This window comes from Phascolarctos cinereus, unplaced genomic scaffold (genome assembly GCF_003287225.1).
Source record: "Phascolarctos cinereus isolate Bilbo 61053 unplaced genomic scaffold, phaCin_HiC Scaffold_1;HRSCAF=81, whole genome shotgun sequence".
Classification (NCBI taxonomy): Eukaryota; Metazoa; Chordata; class Mammalia; order Diprotodontia; family Phascolarctidae; genus Phascolarctos; species Phascolarctos cinereus.
In genome coordinates this window covers 116,394,877-116,418,068 of record NW_027555514.1, presented here as the reverse complement: position 1 = coordinate 116,418,068, position 23,192 = coordinate 116,394,877, and the positions used below count along the sequence as shown (strand labels likewise).

At 37.7% G+C, this 23,192-nt stretch overlaps 1 protein-coding gene across 1 annotated transcript in view; it reads left to right on the top strand.

The window, feature by feature from the left end:
- SND1 (staphylococcal nuclease and tudor domain containing 1) overlaps positions 1-23,192 on the top strand; it is a 479,638-nt gene that overhangs the window by 196,915 nt on the left and 259,531 nt on the right. The window contains exon 12 of the mRNA XM_021002412.2: positions 2,611-2,711. Within this exon, the coding sequence (XP_020858071.1) occupies positions 2,611-2,711 (101 nt within the window). The remainder of the gene's footprint in view (positions 1-2,610; positions 2,712-23,192) is intronic.

Genomic DNA, 23,192 nt, shown 5'->3' with positions numbered 1-23,192 from the left:
AGGATTGTGATGATGTTCACCTGCAGATTTGACATCTGAGCATCTTGTCCCCTTTGACTTGATCAGTTCACTCAGGCAATGTATCAAAAAGTGGATGCTGTGTTCTTAAGTATTTGGGGATGGTTTCTTGTCACTTAGGAAAATATGTATCTTCTTCGTGTCGGTGTTTTTTTCAGGCATGATGACAGTGACCGAATGATAAAGAATTTGCAACTCCATTCACTCTCTGGGTTTCTAAAGACATGCATGTAGCTTGCTTAGATATTTTTTAATGTGAATCACAGCCTTATTTCTATAAACATGTTTTCATATTTATTTAGGATTTGTACCCTACTTAACCTCTAAAAAAATATACTTACTTCTGAGATATTTAATATACATCATATTTTGTAGTGATTGCCTTACCACCTGACTCGATACATAGCATCATTTAAGGCTTCACTGGGATGTCAAGAGGTCTTTTACACTTCACAGAAACACTCATACTTGGTATTTGCTAAGATGAGTGTGAGCGATCTGTCCTTTCGCAGATCTGAATTCTGGGTCTCAGTGAAAAATTCCCTTTCAGCACAGAAATGAAACTGTGTATAGGCATATGGGAGCTTTGGTGACCATTATTCAAATCAGGTCCAGAAATGAATAGAGGGCATATGAATATGGCTACTTGGTGGTCTCCTATGTGTGTTATTTCTCTGTCTTCTAAGAGACACATTCCATTTTTGCCTATGAGGTATGTCCAAGGTTGAAAGTCTATACCCATGTCAGGTGTTTCCATAGGGCAGTACACAGCATGTCCAGAAACATTCCATTTTTGTCTGTGAAGTATCTCCAGTGCTGACAGCGTTTACCCATGTTAAGCATGACCCTTAGGACAGTGAGCAGCATACTCAAAGACTCAGTTTTGTGCTTTTATACTGCTGGAAAGGGTTTATGCTGATTCAGGCGTTATCTTGCTGTGTAGACTCCATTTTGAGCTTTTTAGTGTTTTCATATGTGGGAGACTATGTGCTATCTTTCAACTTGGCTTAGGGTCTTTTGTCATTACAATTGTTTGAGGAGGCTGAGAAGGGCAGGATGGCCATGGAGTATCATACTGTATACATATAGAGCCCTCTTTGACCTACATAGTTTTATAGCTCTAGGTACACGTGCATATTTGTAAGTTTTTTACAGTAAAGTCTATTCAGGAATTCAATGGGCAAGCAAAAATGCTATTTTGTATTCAAAAAGGGAAGAGAAAAACTCTATAGATTAGAAGTAGGACCTTGACGTAGATTTCTGTCAGAATTCTAGAATATATTTCTTAAAGAAAAGAGACAGTAAACATATAGAAAAGGAAATGGTAATCATAGAGAATCCAAATAACTTCATCGAGAACAACTCATGATAGACAAACCCCACCCCTCTTTTTGACAGTTACTAAATTGGTCAGTCAGGGGAATGCAGTACATATAGTTTACTTGGATTTTAGCAAGGGATTTTGATGTAGGATTTTCTTACTATTCTTGCATGAAAGACCAATAAGGCAGAATAGATGGTAGTACCATTAGATGGATTTGAAACTGGTTGATTGACCAAATCCAAGAAGTAGTAATTAATGGTTCGTTGTCAGCATGGAAAGGGGCACACAGGCTCATGTACCTCCTTCCAAGTTACAGTGGATTGTGCCTGGCCATTGACTTTTTGCTTGTTTAGCGCTTATCCATTTATATGCCCCCATAAAATCACATCTTTTTGTAGTCAGTACACACAATTATGTTTTCTTTGAATGATATGAGTTATTTAACAAGAAGTCAAAAGTATGTGTATGGAGAGAGATATCTCATGTATGTATATGTGTTAATGGAAATGTTTATATTTACTTGAAAGCTCATATATTTTCATGTGCACATACATATGTGCATGAATACATAAAAGCATATTCCACAATTTCAGAGTTGGGAGGGTTGATGACCTTAATCATACTGCTGTTCTAACTCCTGCATTCTATAGGTGTGACGGTAGACCACTTATGAACCTTAGGGATTAACTACCTGAGCTGAGAGGCTAAAAGTACTTTAGGTCTAGTCTTCATTGTTTCATTGAAATGCCTTGCATTAATATCTTGACTTTTTTCTCTAGGTCATTCCCAGCAACATTGAACTTAAAGATATAAACCACTTGTTGGTCAGAGCCCTATAACCTTTTTGGTTGGCCATTGGTCTTTAGGATTTATAACTTTGCATATGTAAAATTGTCATGTTTCAACCTTAAATGTTCTGTTTGCCTTTGTTTTCGAACTGATTACCACATAACTGTCAGGCTAGGCCTCTGGTCATAGAGATTTTGTATTTTTTAAAGTCGGAGTAGTGCATTGGAAAGTATTCTGTCGTCCTCCTGGTTCTTCCCTTACGTGTTTGATTTTAGGCAAGGCAAGTCATTTCCCTTGGACCTTGTTTTCATTTATAAAATGAGGGTGTTGGACCAACGTCTGAGATTTTTTGCTCAGATCGATAAGGTTATGATCAAATGGAATTATCATATTGCCCTTATTATTTGGGGATAAATGGATATTCAAAGGTCATTTTGTTAGGCTTATTTAGGCCTAACTCTTTTTTTCTTTCATTTCAGGTCAATGTGACTGTGGATTATATTAGACCAGCCAGCGCAGCCACTGAGACTGTGCCAGCCTTTTCAGAGCGTACCTGTGCTACTGTAACCATAGGAGGAATGTGAGTGATTTTGTTGACTATAAATCAGTCAGATGTCCCATGGGAATAGAGAGAAGGAAGTAGCTGAAAACTCCTTTTAAAACAAAGTGGTGTATAATTGTTATATTGCCTGTGAAGGACTGTATATTTGCAAATCATTTTAAAGTTGCTCATTAGCTAAGCACATACTTTTGTTGTTATTATTTCAGATATGTGGGGATCTGTGTTCTGGTACTGTGTGAAATATATTACTACTATTAATAGTGCTATTTGTTATATGTACTCAATGCCTTAGGTGCTATACAGAAAGTATTGGTTTTTTAGTCTTTGGTTGCATATTTTAAATTGGAATTGAAAAACAGGTGAAGACAAGTGGTTTTTTTTTCAATGTAGTAATGGATAATGATTATGTAAAGGTTTTGTTATCTTCGGTGTTAGATCCATCAATGGCTCTTTTTAAGGTATTTTGGTTGGTTAGAGAATGTTTAATGAAAAAGGACTTTTATGGAGCTGTGTAGAAGGGAAGAGGTGTCTTGCTGAGCTAGGCTTCCACAATAAATATTGAGGTAATCAGTCCTCAACAGTCCTCACCCTATATAAAATATACTAGAAGAAGATAATTGTTTCCTTTTTTATTTAAATGCTGTTTGTTACCAAAATGGTATTTTTCTTTTCTCCTAAGGGCCATTGTGGAAGAGAGAAAAAGAGTAGGTTGCCTCGTCAAATAGTGAAATTGTCTTATTAAAATTACAGTGAGGTATGTTTAGACAAACACTTGGTGTTCATGGCCCTACCACGAGGAATCTCCCTTCAAAGCTACCTTGTTTTTCTTAGCTCTAGACAGCAGACATCCAAAGCATCCCAGTATAGAATTGTTGCTCCTTACTGCCCCCTTACCAGGGCTAGTTTTGCTTACTCTGTGACACATCTGGAACGAAGCGGCTGCTTCTGTGTTTGCCATAGTGGAGCTGTTTGTGTTCCACATATCAAAAGAACTTTCATCTCTAAACAGAACACACCATACTTGCCTGAAAGAACTTTTTTTTTTAAACCTGTGCATCATGTAACTGCTGAAGGTCTGCCTTCTCTGGTGGTATGCTAGTGATTGATTGTGATTACAGAGGCCCTTGTGAATAGCTGTCTGTAGTCTAAACCTCTTATACTGCTCATTCACTTTCAAGCCTCATGTGGATGATTCAGATTTAGTATTGTTTTTTGGTTGTTTTATTTTTTCCCCTCTCCAGAAATAGATTGCATTTTGGGATCGATTATGTGCTCTTACCCTATTTCAGAAGGGCCTTGAGGGTCAAATTCGGTGGTTCTCTTAGTTCTGTGATTCTCTGAAAGTATCAGTTGGGGATAAACCTATCTTCTTGATGGCTACATTTAGATAAGCCTAATTTCGTTAGAGGAGACAACTGGGTGAGCTCAATGGATAGAGTACTGGGACTGGAGTCAGGGAACCCTGAGTTCAAATACAGCTTCAGACACTCATTAGCTGTGTGATCCTGGACAAGTCACTTAATCCTGTTTTCCTTAATCCACTGGAGAAGGAAATGGCAAACTACCCCAGTATCTTTGCCAGGAAAACTCCACATGGGGTCACAAAGTGTTGAACACAGCTTAACCTACTGAACAACAACAGTTTGGTCAGAACTATAGTAAAATGGTATCTAACTTAAATTCAGAATGAAGGGTTCTATGAAAACTGAGTAGGGTTAGATTTTCACATTCATACATGGAAAATATCTGAAATCCTATTCACTTCTTGATTAATTTAAAATATTTTAAAAGGCTAAGCATGCCCCAACATTGAAGAAGAATTCAAACTGCACATTTGAAATGCTGATAGGATTTGCATATTTGTTCAGTCATTTTCTTAGTCTTGTCCTATTCTTCATGAACCCATTTGGAGTTTTCTTGGCAAAGATCCTGGAGTGGTTTGACATTTCCTTCTCTAGCTTATTTTACAGATGAGGAAATGTCTGAGTCCATATTTGAACTCAGGGAGAAGAACCTTACTGACCTCAGGCCTGGCACTCTATCCACTGTGCCACCTAGGTGCCTGGATTTGCATGTACCTTGAGGGATTAAAAAAAAAAAGATTATCATAAATTCCATGTCATAGTTTTTGTATTTGTTGATTCCTTTTTGGTCAGTAGGCCATATTGCTCTAGGATCCCAAAGATCAGCGCTGAAAGAAGTCAGTGAGATGGGTTTTTTAAAGAGAATCTGAGAGCTAGTTAGAAATGTGAAGGAGTAACGTTTTCATGTGTTTCAGGTGCTCACAATCTGAGTCAGTGTTTGTGTCTTAGGACTGAGTGGATTCACAACTTCTCTTTTTTGTCTTCGTTCTGGTGTATAGGTTGTCTGAAATGATGCAGAGTTTATTATCCTTTTGGAAGGATCACTTTTTCATCCCTTGCCCTCTGGGGAATCAATGAAATGCTATAATAAATTAAAACTTTTTTCTTGATTAACTTCACTGTGGAGTTAGCCAGAGTTGTTATTCGTTAATTAAGTCAATCTTAAAAAAAAATGCAGAGACAAAAGCCTGAATCCTCCCTCATTCTCTCCTTCCTGGGTAAGGAATTAACTTATCCTTTCAGTCCTGTTTTTATAACATCAGGCTGTCAAGATGTTGTTTCTTGTTAATTACTTTTTATTGTATTCAAGACACTTAAATAACTGTTCTTCTGATTTAGTTGTCTTTGTAATTAGATTTCGTCATTAAAAACTCATCCTTTGGTTACTCCCAGAAACCTTCAGTGAAGACTAAGGGGTTTTCTTGGGTTACCTGTGCCTGCCTATAGCTGTCTCAGGTTCTTTTAGTTCTGATTTCACAAAACCCATTTAATTTCATTTAAATGTCCATATTTTCCTTCATTTTATTTTATTCTGAACTTAACAAATTCTAAATAATGCAAAGTATCCTATACAAAATAGAACAGGAAAAAGATTTTACATGAAACTAAGAATCTCATTTATATATAGCTTTTCACGCTGCCCTGCTTTGTCTGTATTTCTTTCTGGGCTTCTGTTTTCTTTTGTGCATTCAGTGATCCGATCCTTGTTTTTGTCTTTTTTTTTTTTTTGTTTTGAAAGAGGGTAACTACTGCTTTTAGCCATTGGAAAAAGAAAAATTGAAATAAAACCCTTGCAACAAATATGCATTTTCAAACAAAACAGAATCTTAAATTGGTCATGCCTTAAAATGTGTTTCTCATGGCAAACTTATTTAGTATTTTAACAATGTTCTTTCTACCTCTTTATATATCTGATTTATCTTGAGGTTTTGTAGGTTCAGGAAGGGTACTTTAAAAGAAACTAGTGGTTGTCTTTCCAGTTGGTATTTGGTCTTTTTCATGTGCACTTATCATGTGACCCACAACCACAGTGGCTTTGGGGCATCCCTTCATTATTCTGGAACCTGGCTGGTTGTACATAGTAGAAGATACAAGCAGTACAAGCAGTGCACAAGGGATGAGAGTAGGTTCAAGTTAGATTTGACTGCTTTTAGCCCAGGAAGTTCCCTTCATCGTATGAATTGTCTGAATTTTAGTCACTTCATTTATTGTCACTGTCAGTTCCACCCCCCCAATTTCTCTTGCATACCTATTACCATTGTTTCTTTAGCCTGTTATATTCTAGTAACAACTTTCTTTTCTATCTGAATATATGACTGTTTGCTTAATGGCCATTATGAAATGTTACCAGAAGCCACTAATCAGGTTTTATTAAAACTTTCTAGGAAGATGAGTGAGTGAGTGAGTGAGTGAGTGAGTGAGTGAGTGTGTGTGTGTGTGTGTGTGTGTGTGTGTGTGTGTGTGTGTGTAGGATATACTTTGCATATTGTTAAATGCACACAATGTTAGAGTAAGGTTTCCTTCCTATGCAATCCTATCTTCTCCTTTTGTTTATTTGGAGAGGTATACAAGTAACACCTCCTCTAGTTTTATTTGTGAGCAAAGCAGTAGATAAAGCTTTGTCTTTGTAACTATTGCAGGCCTTTTCTTAGCATTGTAGTCTTTCCCTGTTGTCATAGGAGGAACCACATGGGATACTCTGCAGCACACTTAACTATTACATATCCTAATGGGGATAGCACAATACTAGAGAAAGAAACAGATTCCTATGTAAACATACATTCTTAGTTTTCAAGTAGCTTTTGATCTTAAAAACTTTTTTGTGAAGCCTGGCATGTTTCTCTATCCTTAAGGTATTCACTCCTACAGATCTGAATCCTTCATTTGTTTTTCATGTCTTGTATTGTTTTAAAACACCCTATCTCTTATTTCTGTAGCAGGCCCTCAAAGACTTCCCCTTTCCCCATTCAGTGTCTTTAGTAACCAAGTGAGTGCAATATAAAGGCTTTCTCTTAGCCTCTGAGAAAGCATAGTAACGGCATTAATGTAAATGGCTTTGTGAGAGACTGGTGCTTGGGTAGCAGCCAGTGTACTGTTCTACACATTTATCTCTTGTACTTCATAATATTAATGAAGTTTGGGGATGCATTTTTCCCTCCTGCTAACTTCTTTGAAAGGAAGACTAGAAAAATACATTTAACTTTTTAAATCCTCAGGAAGGAGCAACTCAGAATAGGAATATTCTTCTTGGATTATATATTTGTGATATTTCTGTTATGTATGGCAGAGGTAGGCAGGTGTATTGCCCTGAAAGCAATGGACACATTTGTGTTCTTTTGTCTATTGTAGTTTGGACTGTAGTCAAGTGAAAACTGAACTTATCTTTTGGTTTGGGTATAGTATTTGTTTTTAGGAGTTGCTTTTGATTTTATAGTATGGTGTTCCTTTGACAGTAACTTAAATCATGCCTACTCTGAGTCCAAAGAAAATTGTATTGTGTTCTTACCTTATTCTTACTTGAATATTTTGAGATTCAACATAAAGAGACAACCTAAGAATGCCACGTGTAATGCAAAAACAGCATGGCTCCCTTGATTATTGCTTGCTGAATGTGGGAGAAGGTGGATTGCTTGGTTCTGGATGACTTCATTATCATCATCTCTGTATGAAAGCCCACTTATTTATCTGGAAAATCATTTTGGCATATTTGTCATGATACCTCTGAGACTATACCAATCAGCTTGTATTTTCTGCTAAGATTTATGACAGTCTTTTTTGTGTGTTTTGATATAACCTGAGTAGAGAGAATGCAATACCTTTTGGACATTTAATTATCTTTTTTGGCAGCTCATGGGTAAGTAGAGGCATTAGAAGAAATTTGATAGGCTATAGTGGAATTAAGGGATGCGTTTTAAATGAAGAAATAAACCTTAGTGAAATGAGTCTTGAAACTTTGTACAGAAAGGGTGAATTGCAAAGAAATGAGAAGATAGTTAATGTTATATCACTTCTGATGGGAAGAAGTTGGGCCCTGGGGTAGTTTGTCAACTTGATAAAAAGTACAACTCTATAGGAATTTTTAATTAACTCCCACAACTCAGTACAATAACTATAATTCTCAGAAAATGAAAGAAATCTGCCTTTTTCATTCAGTCATAACCATATTGTCGTTAGGAAGGAATGGCATGCATATTCTGACACTCAGATTATAATCTGGGAATCTTGAAGTGAGAAGGGTGCCACATTGGAGGAGCAGCCGAAGGTGTGACCTAAAATTGTGCCAGAATGAAAAAAAGGACATTGGCTGTCACTGCTGGATATAGAATAGAGAGCAGGTATATCCTGAAGATGGTGTGAAGATGGTCTAGATGGAGTTGTTTATATTTAAGGCAATGCTTGTGTTGGTCTCTAAGCCATGACAAATCTCTGTGGTTGCCTGGTGCAGCTGAAGTGAAGGTGAGATTTATGGATGGAAGGAACAGTTACAAAGCCCCTGAATACTTCCAGAGGCCCTTATGGGTCCAGACCGTAGAGCAAGGGAATCCTGAAATAGAGTTCAAACTAATGGAGCCGGAAGTACCAGGAAGTCACACGGGAGTGTCATCTGACCAGCTAAGGGGGTAGGGGGTATTGATGTTTGCATAGTTAGTTACCCGTTATACTTAATCCCAGTTTGAGTAAAGCTCCAGGTACTTGTCCATCTCCCACTTAAAGGACCTTCAGTGCTGTGAACTCACATGGAAAAGGATTTTTCTATCCTGGTGAGACAAGGGCTCTGTCACAGTTGTTAATGCAGCAATAGACTGTGTTTCCAAATAACCTGTGAGTTGTAGATATTTCAAAGAGCAACCTCAAATTTCAGAGCCATCTAATGGCCTGAATAATGAAAGCCCCTGCAGTTACCTTGGTGAGTAGGTAGTGAAGAACAAGATGCTTAATGAGTCCGAGCAACAATGTTTTGTGTTTGTGTGGGGCTTTTTTTCCAAGAGGCAAAAAGTATTTGATATAATGGAACACAGAGTTTCTCCTACTATTAAGTTAACTGTTAATGCAAAGTAATCCCCAGGTGATCATTATTTTGGAGGTGTAGTGGGTGGGATGGGAACATATTTTGTGTTAGTGAGGAGAATGACTTGCTCTGCCATCTTCTAAAGCACACCTTTCTTTCTTTTCATTTGACCTGTGGTTCCTCTTACTGTTGGCCTAGTTATCTGTGCATATGATCCTTTCCCTACTGGGCAATTTTGGTTGATTTGACCAGGGGCTTGCTAATAGGGGAAATAGTGCCATGCCTGAGTACTCACATTTATTGTGATGATAGGTTCTGCTGTGGGAATTGGAATTTAGAAATAATGCTGTTGTTGATGATGATGATGTTCTTCAAGTGGAATATAGCACTGACAGGGTGTGGATAGGTACTGTGTGAATTTATCCCCATTACATGTGAATTCAAGTTGCTTTATAAGCTCTCCCTCTAGCCTGCTTCATGATATCCCCTATGGTCAGCATAGTGAAAAGTAGTTAAGGAAGGAAGATATATTTTATGGATTTTTCACACACTAGTGGCACCATTGAAGTTAGCTTGGCTTTTACCTTTGATAGGCATGGTTCAATTTATGAACAGGAGTACTTTTGTCACTTGGAATGGGTATTGAGCAGAAGTGTATGTAAGTCCAAATATAACTTGGTTATTACTTTGTAGGTCTTAACTTAATTACTTTTTTTGCTCAAATTTGCAACACCCAATCCCTCCCCCCATTCATGTGCTTGTATATACACATGATGATAGATAACTGTCCCCCCTTCACTGGAAGTCTGTAGTTAAAAAAAAAGTCCTTGATTTGAAGGCAACTGTTATATCTTTTTATGAACCTTATATCTGCCTTCTCTTATATTTTATCGTTCTCTTACTATCATTCCTAAATTTCCAAGGAAGAAAAATTTTAGTTAAAGGCAAAGTTTATCAATGTATTTGAAAATTAGAACATATTTCTTGAAACATCCTGAACAGATTTTTTACAGGGTAGGTATGAAAAAGAGAGAAGGTTTAACTTTGAAATAATCATCTTTCTCTTAAATGCTGTTGTTTAAATAACATTTAGTGTTTTCTGGCCTGCTGAGATTGCTGTCATGATATCACTCTGCCTGTTTGCTCAAAGTGTGATATTTTAGCCTGAGTTTCTTGTGGAAAGGGTGTTCCTGTCTTTGGGATCAAGATAGGCAGCTTTTTTTTTTCTTCTTCAGAATTTTTAGTGGGGATGGTATTCAGCAGTATGTGTATTGATTTGAAATGTATTGATTTACTGGAGACACATTACCAGTAAGTGACTCCTTATCAACTCTAGTTCCTTTGTAAGGTCACATTTCAGACCATTGTGGGCAGTCTAGTTTTTAGTGTGTCATGAACTCAGCAGCATTAATTTTGATTACTTGGAGTCAAGACCATTTGTTTGTAACATTTGTCTATATCCCCTCTTTTTTTGTGTGTGCTTATTTCTTTTTTTTTCTTTTTCTTTTATTAATTTATTTTGCTTTATCCACAATCACTTCCATATGCTTTTGAGTTTAAAATTTTTCTCCCCCTTCCCCCCCATCACCCTCCCCAAGACGGCACACAATCTGATATAGCCTATACATTTACATTCCTGTTAAACATATTTTCACATTAGTGAAGTTGTAAGTAAAAATTACTCACTAGTGTTTTGCTTTTGACCACCGCCTCCCTCAGTCCCTCCCTTTCCCTTTTCTCACCCTTTAGTCTTACTGCTTCTTCCCTCTCTTCTGTCCCCCCTCCTTTTTCTTTCCCCTTTTCCCTCCTACTGCCTATAGGGCCAGTTAGATTTCTATACCTAACTGATTATGTTATTCCCTCCTTGAGCCAAATCTGATGAGAGTAAGGTTCAAACAATGCCCACCCCCCTCCCTTCTTTCCCTCTGCTGTAATAAGATTTTCTGTCTTCTCCTGTAATGTAATTTACCCTTGTCTGCCTCCTCCTTTCTCAGTACATTTTCTAAGATCAGACTAATCCACTTACTTGGATCCATTTAACCCACTTGATTAGATTTTCTTATCATTACATCAAAGTCAACTATTATCCACCCCCTTTATGTATACTCCTTTAACATGGTGTAATAATAATACAGTTCTCAAGAGTTGCAAGTGTCATCTTCCCTTGTAGGGATGTAAACAGTCTGCCCTTATTAACAACATTTTGTAACTTTCTGTCCCATTTACCTTTTTATGTCTTTCTTGAATTTTGTACTTGATGTAAACAGTTCATCCTTATTAACAACATTTTGTATCTTTCTGTACCATTTACCTTTTTATGTCTTTTCTTGAATCTTGTACTTGAAGATCAAATTTTTTTGTTGAGCTCTGGTCTTTTTATCAGGAAGGTTTGGAAGTCCCTTATTTTGTTGAATATCCATCTCCTCCCTTGAAAAATCATGCTCATTTTTGCAGGGTAGTTGATCCTTGGCTGCAATCCAAGCTCCTTTGCCTCATGGAATATCATGTTCCACACCCTGCAGTCTTTTAATGTAGGAGCTGCAAGGTCCTGTGTAATCCTGACTATGGTTCCATGATATTTAAATTGTTTCTTTCTGGCTGCTTGCAGCACTTTCTCTTTCATCTGTTAATTTTGGAATTTTGCTATTATATTCCTTGGCACTGTCAATTTGGGATCTCTTTCAGGTGGTGATCGGTATATTCTTTCTATGGTTATTTTACCTTGAGGTGCTAGGACTTCAGGGCAGTTTTCCTGTATGATTTCCTGAAAGATACTGTCCAGGCTCTTTTTTTTTTTTATCATGATTTTCAGGTAGTCCAATAATTTTTAAATTGTCTCTCCTGAATCAGTTTTCCAGGTCGGTTGTTTTACCGATGAGGTATTTTACGTTTTCATCTCTTTTTTCATTTTTTTGTTTCTGTTTGACTGATTCTTGCTCTCTCGTAGTCATTAGTTTCCATTTGTCCAATTCTAGTTTTTAACAGATTGTTTTCTTCTGTTAGTTTTTGTACTTCCTTCTCCAGTTAACCAATTGTATTTTTAAGGGATTTGTTTTCTTCAGTTTACTTTTTTTCCAGTTTGCCAATTGTGTTTTTTAGGGACTTGTTTTCTTCGGTGTTCTTTTTTTCCAGTTGGCCAATTGTATTTTTTAAGGACTTTTCCACCTCTCTCATTAGACTTTTAAAATCCTTCTTGAGCTCTTCTAAGAAGGCTTTTTGGGCTTCAGACCAGTTCATATTCCCTTTTGATGTTGCAGATGTGGGTTTGTTGACAATGGTGTCCTCTTCAGAATTTCTGTCTTGATCTTCACTCTTCTCATAATATGAATCTATGGTACATTTCTTTTTACTCATGGTGTGTCTTTATTCCCTGGCCTTTAAGAGATTGAGCTCTCCTGCTGGGGAACAGAGGGCACTGACCCAAGCTTCTTGGGTTGGGAGTCCAGGTCTTGGTCACTGGTTTTGTGTGCTGGGGCCTCTTATTTTGGCAGTTGGAAGCTATAGGGTTCTGGCAGCTTACCTCATGTTGGGCTGGAATCAGCAAGGCTGGAACTTTCAGGCAATTCTAGGTTGCCTGCTTTTCCTTTCCTTTAGCTTTCTTCAGCTCCTTTTAGATGGGTGCTAGAGAGTGTTTATCTGCCTGGGGCCCCTTGAAATGCTGCCTCCCTCATTTCTGCTAATGCACTGGGAGATTGTAGAGTGCTGAGACACCTGGTGGTTTTCTGAGCTGGCTTCCACTGGTTCCCCCACCCTCACTGAGGCACTAGGAGGTCCAGGTGTTGGTGTTTGCCTGCTCTACCACCTGGGCTTCAGGATCTCTTCCTGGGGTTCTGACAACTTACCTGGTGTTGGGTTGGAATCAGCAAGGCTGGGGCTTTATGAAGACTTTAGGTTGCTTTCTTTGGCTCCTTTCAAATGAATGCTGCAGGGTGCTTATCTGCCTGGGGCCCTTTGTAGTGCTGCTTCCCTTATTTTTGCTGAGGCACTGGGAGACCAGTTTGCTGGCCTGCTGCACTGCTGTTCCCCATCTTTCTTCTAGTTTAGCTGTTCCAGGGTTTTTTTTTTCTGGGGTGATATTTTCTGGGTTTTCAGAGGTTGATAGGGGAGGGTGAGAGCAACTACCTTTTTACTCCACCATCTTGGCTCCCCTATCCCCTCTTTTTTCCTGATAGTAGTATTATGTTGAAGTTGCAGTTTATAAAATTGTTAATAAACCATGTTATTTTCCTTCAAACAACCATATCTGTTTCTTCCCCTTACCATTTATTTTGAATGTATTCTTGGTTTGATTAAGGCTTCCTTGTTATATTTGAAAATTTTTTTCTGTTTCTTTAGACCAAACATCAAGTCCCTTAGATCTGTGAATTTTACAAAGAATTATTTTTACTTTTTAAGGAGGGCAAACATTCTTTATCTGATGGAGAAAAATTAGATCCTGATAGACTAAATTATCTAGTGTCTTGAATGTTGTAGAACTGTGTATAACCAGTGTATTGCAAGGTCAAAGTGAAGTTTATTTTCCTTCACTGGATTTGGATCTAGATTCAAATGCCAATTTGTTACTTTTTTACCTGTGTGATCTTGGGTGCAAGTCATATATACTTTTTTGAATTCTTTTAATATCAGTTTTCTCATTCATAAAATGTGGATATTGAATGGATGATTTCCAAGGTCCTTGGAACTCTAAATTGGTGAATCCTGGGTCTGCCTTTCTTTAGGTTGAATATGTTGCCAATGTGATAGTCTTTCTTAAATCTAAACATATAACTCCTGAACCCCTTCCCCCAAGATTGAGCTTTTGAATTATGTTTGACAATATCATACCAATCTACCATGAATTATAATCCATACGCATTTTACATAATTTCATTGAATGCAAATTTCTTTATTTTTAAAGAACAAAAATGCAAATCTTTTACCTTCCTCTTGAATTGTATAGAAGGCTCCTTCTAAAATGATTTTTGTTCCTTCCTGTCACTTAGTGCATAACTGTGGAAAGATTAGGTCATCCATTGAGGGCTTCTGGAGTGGGAGTGTGGATTACACTTAAAAGAAAAGAAAAAGGAATGTGAAGGGAAAGTTTCCTTTCTGCCTTGTGCTATGCTTTAATAAGTTTTGAAATGAAGCCAGGAAGTATTACGTGGAAAATATCTTCTAGCTTCTTACCCTTGTACTTGGCCTTATGAATAATGAACAAGTATTGAACATGGAGTGAGGAAGATGTGGATTTGAATCCTGACCCAGGTAATTACTATTTTGGAAGAGTCAAGTCAATTAACTTTTCTGGGCTTCAGTTTATTCTTATTTTAAATGGAAATAAGAATACACGTATTATTTATGACACAGGCTTGTTTTAAAGCTCAAATGAGGTAATGAATGTAATTTGCAAGCCTTAAAACCCTATGTAATGGCTAATATGGAAATATGTTTTGCATGACTTAACATGTAGAATAGGTATCATGTTGCTTGTGTTCTCAATTGGTGAGGGGAGGAAGGGACTGAAGGGAGGAAAAGAGTTTAGAATCGAAAATAAAAATTTAAAATAATAAAATTAGAACTTTAAAAAAAAACAAAAAAATTTAAACATTATGTAAATGCCAGGCATTTACTGTAGATACAGGTCAGGGCTGTCATGGGCTTAGGTTCCATATTTTGCTTATATTACACATTAATGATTTTATAGGGACTCTATCCTGTGTCTTAGAATCAAGAAAGCAAACTTTGTTCTTCTAGTTAACAAAGATAATGAATATAAAATTTACTCCATGGATTCAACTGACCTGGATATTTGAAAAGTGTTGAGCTTGTCAGAAATGTATGTTTGTTCCTTCAGTGGGGACTAGCTTCATATCTCTCTTTATTTGAACCAACATTTTTGTTGAAACATTTGCCTTTTAATTGTGCACCCACCAAAAAAGAGAATGAATGTAGAAAGGCAAAAGAATTCCCAGGACAGAGTTTGGTATAAGATGGCTTAATTAATGGAGCCCGAGAAAGAGCAGTCAGATAGGTATGAGAACTAGGAGAGAATACTGTCATAAAAATGGAGCAATAAGCATATGCAGAAGGAAGTGGTGGTCATAGTGTCAAAAGGTACAAGGAGGTCAAGGAAAAGGAGGACTGAGGAAAGAGGAGTGGGAAATACCGTATTAGAGTCGCGTTCCCATACATGTCTCTGCCTTCAGTAGGCTTCATTACTTTAACTGTTAACTGCTGTTGTCAAAGCAGATCACTCCAGATGCTGTTAGCAATTTTCTTTCTGACTTGGGGTGTGTGTGTTTATGTAGGCGGGTGGTTTTGTTTTGTTGTTGTTGTTTTTAGTGGTTTTTAATGTCAGACTAATAATAAACTGGGTACGTAGGCCTAGTTTTGTCATAATGTCCACAGATTTGCTTTATTTGTCCCTTGTTCCCTGAGAGAGGGAGCAGAGAACTCTTGAAACTGGTGTGTACTATGTGGAAGGGGCTTGGCAAGTCGTAATGGCAGTCTATGAAATAAAACATGGCAGTTAACAGCTGTATTTTGAAGAGAAAAAGATAATATTCTGTCTATTTGCTATTCTTCTATCCAAAGGTGCCAGTGATTTCTTAATTGCTAACTCCAGTGGCCTTTCCTTAGGCATTCTTCTTTTCTCTTTCTGTATTCTCTCATTTCTCTCTGTATTCTCTCATTTTCATGTATTAGCTTGCATGGATTCAGTTGTCATTCATATAATATGATTCCTAAATCTCTGCATCTGTCCTTAATTTCTCCTCTAAGCTCCAGTCTCACATCACCAGGTTGTCTGCTGGACATCTTCACCTCCATATCCTGTAGGCAATTGGAATTCAGAGTGTTCAAAGTAGAACTTATTATTCAGTTGTTGTTATTATTATTATTCAGTTATTATTCAGATTCTTTGTGATTCCATTTGAGGTTTTCTTGACAGATACTGAAGTGGTTAGCTGTTTCCTTCTCCAGCTTATTTTACAGATAAGAAAATGGAGGCAAACAGGGTTAATGACTTGCTCAGGGTCTCACAACTAGTAAGTGTCTAAGGCTGCACTTGAACTGAGATCTTCCTGACTCCAGGCCTAGTACTCTATCCACTGCATCATCTTCTCCATCAATTTCTCCTTTTTCAAACTTAGCAATTTCTCTCTAGGGCACAACCCATCCGTTTACACTCCCAGATTTTTTACCTCTGTGCCATCTCTCTCAGCCTTCACATTTAATCAGTGTGATGTCTTATTAGTAATACCTCCAAAACATCTCTTGTATCTATCACTTTCTTTCCACTCACTCAAGGGCCTACCACTTTATCAGATTCTTATCACACTTACAATTCACAGAACTAGGGAAGGTTGGCTAAGAATTGAAATGAGATGGGAAGATGAGAAGTTCAACTTTAGACTTTTTGAGTTTAAAATGCTGACTTGATATGCAGGTGGAAATAAGCATCAGACAGTGAATAATGTGGGAGTAGAGATCTTGATATGTAGATTTGGGAGCATTTGCACAGAAATTATAATTAATTCCATTAGGACTGGGTAAGATCACCAGGAATGAAGAGAATGAAGAATTTGCAGTACTGAGTTTTGGGGAGCACCCATACTTAGAGGATCAGAACGGACAAAGATGACTGGTAAACAGGAATCAAGTAGGCTAAATGGCTACAAAGAGGAGCTTGGGGCTTCTGACATGACCAGTCTATATCTACAGTCAATCATTTGGAAGGTGGAAAGAGGGATCATTTCCTACTCTCCTTTTTAATGCAACCTCCTCCCTGCATACCCACCATCTAGTGAGCTATGCCAGATACCCCTTGGGTGGGGAGAACTTTGCAGTCAGGGGCAGTGACTGCTGAGTAAGAGTCCTACTTCTCCACTTTTTGTTCTGGGTGAGATAGAGTGATGGGTTGCAACAGATTGCACATTTTATTTAATACATTGTCTTTCTCTCAAAATCCTTCCTATTCCCATACTGCCCTGTTATACTTACAGTTACTCAGATCCCAGTATTGGTGTTTATCACTCCATTCCTCAGTCTTCTTCTCCTCACATATTTTAATCAGTTGCCAGATATCATCATTCCTACCTCTGTATCTCTCCCATCTGTGCTCTTCTTCCTACTCACCCTCATAACCTTTCACCTGGACTATTGCAACAGATTCCTTATTGATCTGTTTTCCCCCCAAGTCTCTCTCTTTTCTAATCCAGCCTCCACAAAGCTACCAGTGATAAAGCTTAATCTGACCACATGTCTCTCTTACTCACTAAAACTCCAGTGGTTCCCTATTGACTCAAAGACAATATATTTGATAAAATATGAGATAAAATAACTCATCCTTTTAAATTTCGGTTTTGTGTAAATTTATTTTGCATGTAATTTGAGAACAGCAGTATATGTATAATTTAAAAATAAATATATGCATTTAGTGTGTATACTCAGTTTTTTGTTTTTTAGGGTGTTTTTTGCATGTTCAGAAAACAGTTGGAGATCACTGAAGTAGGCAGTAGGTGAACTCGGAAAAAGCAATGTTACAAAAGCTAAGATGTTGCCCAGAAAGTATCCTTTAGTGGTGAGTGAGAGGCATCTGGAGGCCAACAGGTTATATCAAAAATTATCTGGAAGGAGGTATGTTTATGGTTAGAGTGAATCTCATTGGAGTGAAACTGAGGTTGCTGAGTGATGTAGCAGAGGAGACAGGTCTGAAAGTGTATAGGACTTTTCTAGTCATCAGACAGGGAAAGTACAAATTGTACTCAGTTGATCAAAGCAGGTATTGCAGAAAGGTTATTAGTAATGAAAGTCTGGAGGGTTGAGTGGTTAAGTCATTAATCTATAGAACTACTTGCTTGAACAGTCAACTCTCCTTGTCCTGTATAACATAGTCCCTAAGAGGAGCTGGTGCTGAGATTGAGAGTAGATGGTAATGAAGTAGGTGGGGATAGAGAAGTGGTCATTTTGTGAAGAGAGTTTCATGTCCTGAGTGGTGAATGCTTGGGGATAGAGAAGTGGTCATTTTGTGAAGAGAGTTTCATGTCCTGAGTGGTGAATGCTATGGGCCAGCAGCATTGTTGTAGTGTCTCCTATCTTGACAGGAGGGATAGCCTTCACCTGCCTAGGTGCTTGTGACTAAAGATTGAAGTTTCTGTTTTTTAAGATGGTAATGTTATATGGGACATACTACAGTAGTGTGTACAGGTTTCAGGTGATGAAACTTGTTTTGCTTCGGCCCCAGAGGGATCAATGAATGGAAGTTGCACTTAAAAACCTCTGTGTATGTGTGTTTTTCTTTCAACAGAAGAAAAGAAATAACTACAATTAAATCTCTTCATAAGTGTAATATGCCGTCCCATGAGTAGTGAATTCTCTACTACTAGAGGTCATCAAATAGACTACATTACATTTCTCAGGGATACTAAATGCAATTCCTTTTCAGGTATGGGTTGAACTATGACCTCTGTGGTAACATGCATCACTAACACTTCACATTCCTGTGAATCAGTTTTCTTCTTTATAAAATGAGGAAATTGGACTAAGTGATCGACTAAGTCCCTTCCCAGCTCCACCAGTTTTGACTTAATGTGGGTGGTGAAGTAGGTATTAAAAATGGCAATGAAATTTTAAGCCAAGGTATTGAAGCAGATACTGGTATAGAATTGGGGAAGTCAGGAAGAAGAACAAGTTTTAGGGGACGGATAATGTTTATGTTTTCCAGATAGGCCATTAGAATTCTCTGTCTGCATCTCAGCAGTGAATTTGGAGCTGGAAATAGAGATTTACAAGCCAAGTGTGTAAAGATAATATATGTGGTCTTGATAGTATTCCAGACTGCCAAAGGAAAAAGTGTAAGTAGAGAATTGGAGAGCATATGACTGAAATATCAGGCAGGAGGTACAGTCAGTAAAGAGAGACAGCATAGTCAAAGAAAGAAAACCAGAACCAAGAGAATGCAATATCTTTGTCGACTTAGGAGAAATTTCTAAAAGGGTGTGATTACCAGTTAAAAATTCAGCAGAAATATCCGAAGGGATGAAGGCTGAGCACTGAGTAAAGGACATTGGATTTGGCTCTTAGAGGATTGTTGGTAACTTAATTGATTAAAACTCACATTCACTTTACCCCAAGTAGCTAGGCCATTTTCTGTGACTAGCGAGGATTTGAGGCAGCATCAGGCATTCTGGTCCCAAGCATTCTTTTGTTGTAGATTTCTAATGTTGAAGCTATGCAATTTGCTAAGGCCAGAATTGCCTTGGAGAGTCCCAGATCAATCTGGACTTCATGTTCAGCTTACGGATTTTATGGTAGGTAGAGAAATGCATGAAAGAACCCTACCCTTTACCTCTAGTTGTCTTTAAAACTGTCATTCTTCCAAGTCCAAACTTATTTGGCAGAACCACTGCCCTTATGTGATACTTCTTAGCCCATTTCTTAATTTCACTTAGAGATTGGGTGATTTGGGAGATTGTTTTATTTATCTTTAGATGCAATGCTGAACGACATTCTGCTGTAAATGGTCTTGTCTTAGTACCCCTGTTCAGGAAACAGTATAGCAGGGCAATATGGGATATGGGGAGCTATAGAATATGTTCTTTTAATATTTCTCTTCTTAGAGAATGAGTTAATTCATATGAGCTTGTTTTAACAATGGAACTTTGGTGACAGGGTGGGGCTTAGGGTAGAGAAAGTGAAATAATAGAATGGAGTTGTCTGTTGCTTTCTAGTCCAGCCAACTGTTTTTCTGTAATGCTTTCCATTCCCTGTGTCCTTGGCAGTTAACTGGAAAATGAGTAAGTTTGATTAGCCAATCTGTGGATATATATAATAGTATTTTAAGGAGCTTATCCTGGCATAATGTAATTTGACTTTCTGGAAACAGCTGAGTTGATATTCAGTCCCTTTCTCTCCCTATCCCTGTATCATTCCCCATGGGTTCTTATTCCTCCCTGAACGGCTGCTTGCCCCTGAGTATGGCTTGTAAAGATGAACAGGAGCTATTTGAAACCTGTATGAGCAGAACAGTTTGTATGCATGAACAACTTTGCCAGCAGCTGTGGAGATGTTGGGCAAAACTGTATAGTTATCTGGGTTTTTGTCAGTGTGTGTCCTGGACCAGATCAGTTGTCCAATTCGATTCAGTTCAACAAATATTTACTTACTTTAATTTCAGAACCTAGCAAAGTACCTTATATTTAGTAAGTCTTTTATATGTGTTTGCTAAATCTAACTTGCTTCCTCCCTCTGCTACTTGTTACCTATGTGCTGTGTGTGGCTTGGTTTGTGATTGCAAAATATGGGCTCATCCATCCCTGCATGTAGACTAGCCATTTCTATGAGGCAGTGAATACTGTAAATTTAGAAGTTTATTAGTGATAATATTGTGATGCCTAATTAAAGGTAAATGCTGACATCTCTCAAACTCATCTTTTATTTCTCAAATTAGGAAATTTCTATATGTGAAGTCTTGCCATAAATGACCATAGTGTACATTTAGACCCTGCTAGTGTAGTGATGCCTGAGGCTTAGTGATTTCATTCACTGAAAGGCATTCTAGACTCCTCAAGGTTAAATAGCGAGTTAAAAATGTGTCAAAGTTTTTGACCACTCTAATTGTAAAGCATACTTTTCGTTTCCAAAACCTGCAGGGGTTTGGTCATCATGAAATTGAAGGTGTTATTTCAGGTTGAACTTGTTCTGTTCAAAACATCTTTCCCTCCTTGTAACAGAATTGCTGTGAAAGCCGTCAGAGCAATTGCAGGGAAGAAAACACCAAGATAATCTATTTCTAAATTAGAACTTGTTTCTCTCTAATCATCTCTGTAATGTATTACAGGCATTACTCATGGCATTCACTGTAGAAGTGATTTAATGCTGAGTTTTTAATGACTGTTGCATTAATCTTGGGATTCTGGAATTTAACATTCACTAGCCTCTGACCAGTAGAAATGATGAAAACTTCGAGTTCATGCATATTGGATAACACTAAGCTTCAGACAGCAGTGGCATGAATCTTACTTCTGTAAAGGGTATATGATTGAGAGTTCTGTGGATGGGATAGGTGTTCTCAGATTTAGGACACAGCTGCTAAAGAAGCTATATAACAAGGTCTTTGTCCACTCAGGGAGATGTCAGACTCCTTTTGTTTGGTTACAGTGGAAGGAGACTGGAGTCAGCTTCCTTGTCAAATAGACAGATCTTTGGACTTGAAGCTGGAAAATTGGATTTCTTATTCCCAGATATTTCAGCTCCAAGACATGTTTATTTTGAAAGTTTATTAAGTACTGTAACTTGAGCTATAGTTTTTTACAACTGTAAAACTGAGAAGACAATTTAATGGTGCCTTCTTAATACATGGAAGCTTTCTAAGGAAGCTTTTTGTCATGGAGAAACTGGGTTAAATGGGCACATTCTTCTCCATGACAGTCACTCAGACCTTGGGATTTGGCTGGTTTAATTGATTTTTAATGGAATATGGTGATTTTGATCTTCAACTTCCTGAACTTAATCTAAATTAGGCCAACTATTTGTTGCTGTTGGCAATTGTTTAATCTCCTTGGCATATAATATCCACCTGACAGCCTAATTTCTCTCTCCTTCTTGTACTTCCGCCTCTTCACCCCCAAACTTTACAAGATTTGGTGACATTTTATCTATAAAACTTTTGAATATTTAATCAACTATCCTTGCTAGCAGAGCAGTTAGGCTCTAGTGTCTTCATGTAGCTTACCGTCTAATGAGGAAAATTTAACATAGATAACTATTGTGTATAATAGTAAATGATAAGTACATTACAGAGATATAAAACAAAATGCTTTGTGAAATTTCAGGTCATTAACAACAGGTGCATCAGGTAAGGAGGCTTCATGGAAGAGGTGGCATTTAAGTTGGAATTTGAAGAAGGGTTAGGAATTCACCAGAATAGTCAAGTATCTTACTTTTCTTTGTCTTCATCTCTTATGCTCCCTCGTAAGACTTCTTCATTGATTTGTATGTTACTTCATTGCGTCATGCTCATCAACAGGACAGAATTCTCATCTTTTATAAGCCAGTGTCTAACCTGGCTTAGCCAATCATCTCTCTCCACAGTGAGCTCAGCCTGCTATAGTTGATTTTTGTTTCTTCTCTGACATGGCTCCTTGTGGATGTATGTCTGGAATAGCAGCTGTATCCCTGATGCCAAATAATGTGAATTGGAAACACTCCTCATCAATGAAAGCACCTGGACTGTTTGGCGAGACCGGGGGTAAACAGCAACCAGATGCATCAACAAGAGGGTGGGAGGACTCAAATTGCTTTGTAGGGGGTGCATGCCATGTGAAAGAGGCTATTACTGAACTGGTGTTATGAGAGTGCTGTTTGTATCAGTTAAATGTAAGGGATTAGATAATCTATCATTATGCTAATTCTGTATAACAGATGGTGGAGAGTTCTGTGTCTGATCAGAAATGTTCACCATGAGGGAAATTAAGCTACACCCACAGCAGCAATCAGGCAGGAATTCCACTGGGAAGAACAACTGGATACTAAAGTAGAGTATCAGTGAAGACACCTGAACTTTTTCTGTTGCTTGGACTTCATTTTCAACTTAAAAGTTCTTGATCCTGGAATCATTCAACTTATGGTGTGATCTGACCCGTCAAGCCTTTATTTTAAGAGTCTTTGGTGAAAGTTGTGGGGCAGAGAACATGGAATAGCACATATATTATCAGACATGGTTGATTTACTGGTGGTAATCAATTTTCTCCCCTGCCCTCCCTTTTAAAATCACTTTTAAAAGACATAAGTGGGTCAGGAGGACGGTGGAATATGTATATTTATACACACACATACAGATACATTTTTATGTTTTACATAAATGTATATATGATATGTAATCTTAAAAAAAACAAATGTGATAGAAAAGCAAAAAGGAACTAATAAAAATAAGATACAATTTTTATCTAAGGTGGTACTTGGACACCACTATAGACTACAATATATAAATAGATAATTTAATAAGGCCAAAATGGGAAGGTACTTCAGTTAATATGATGAAAAGTAGCACTGCAAAAGCACATCATTCTGACCCTCTACACACTTACCCCTAAAGAATTCACATTCTCATTGCATCGACTACTCCAAAATGTCTATTTATATTCTCAT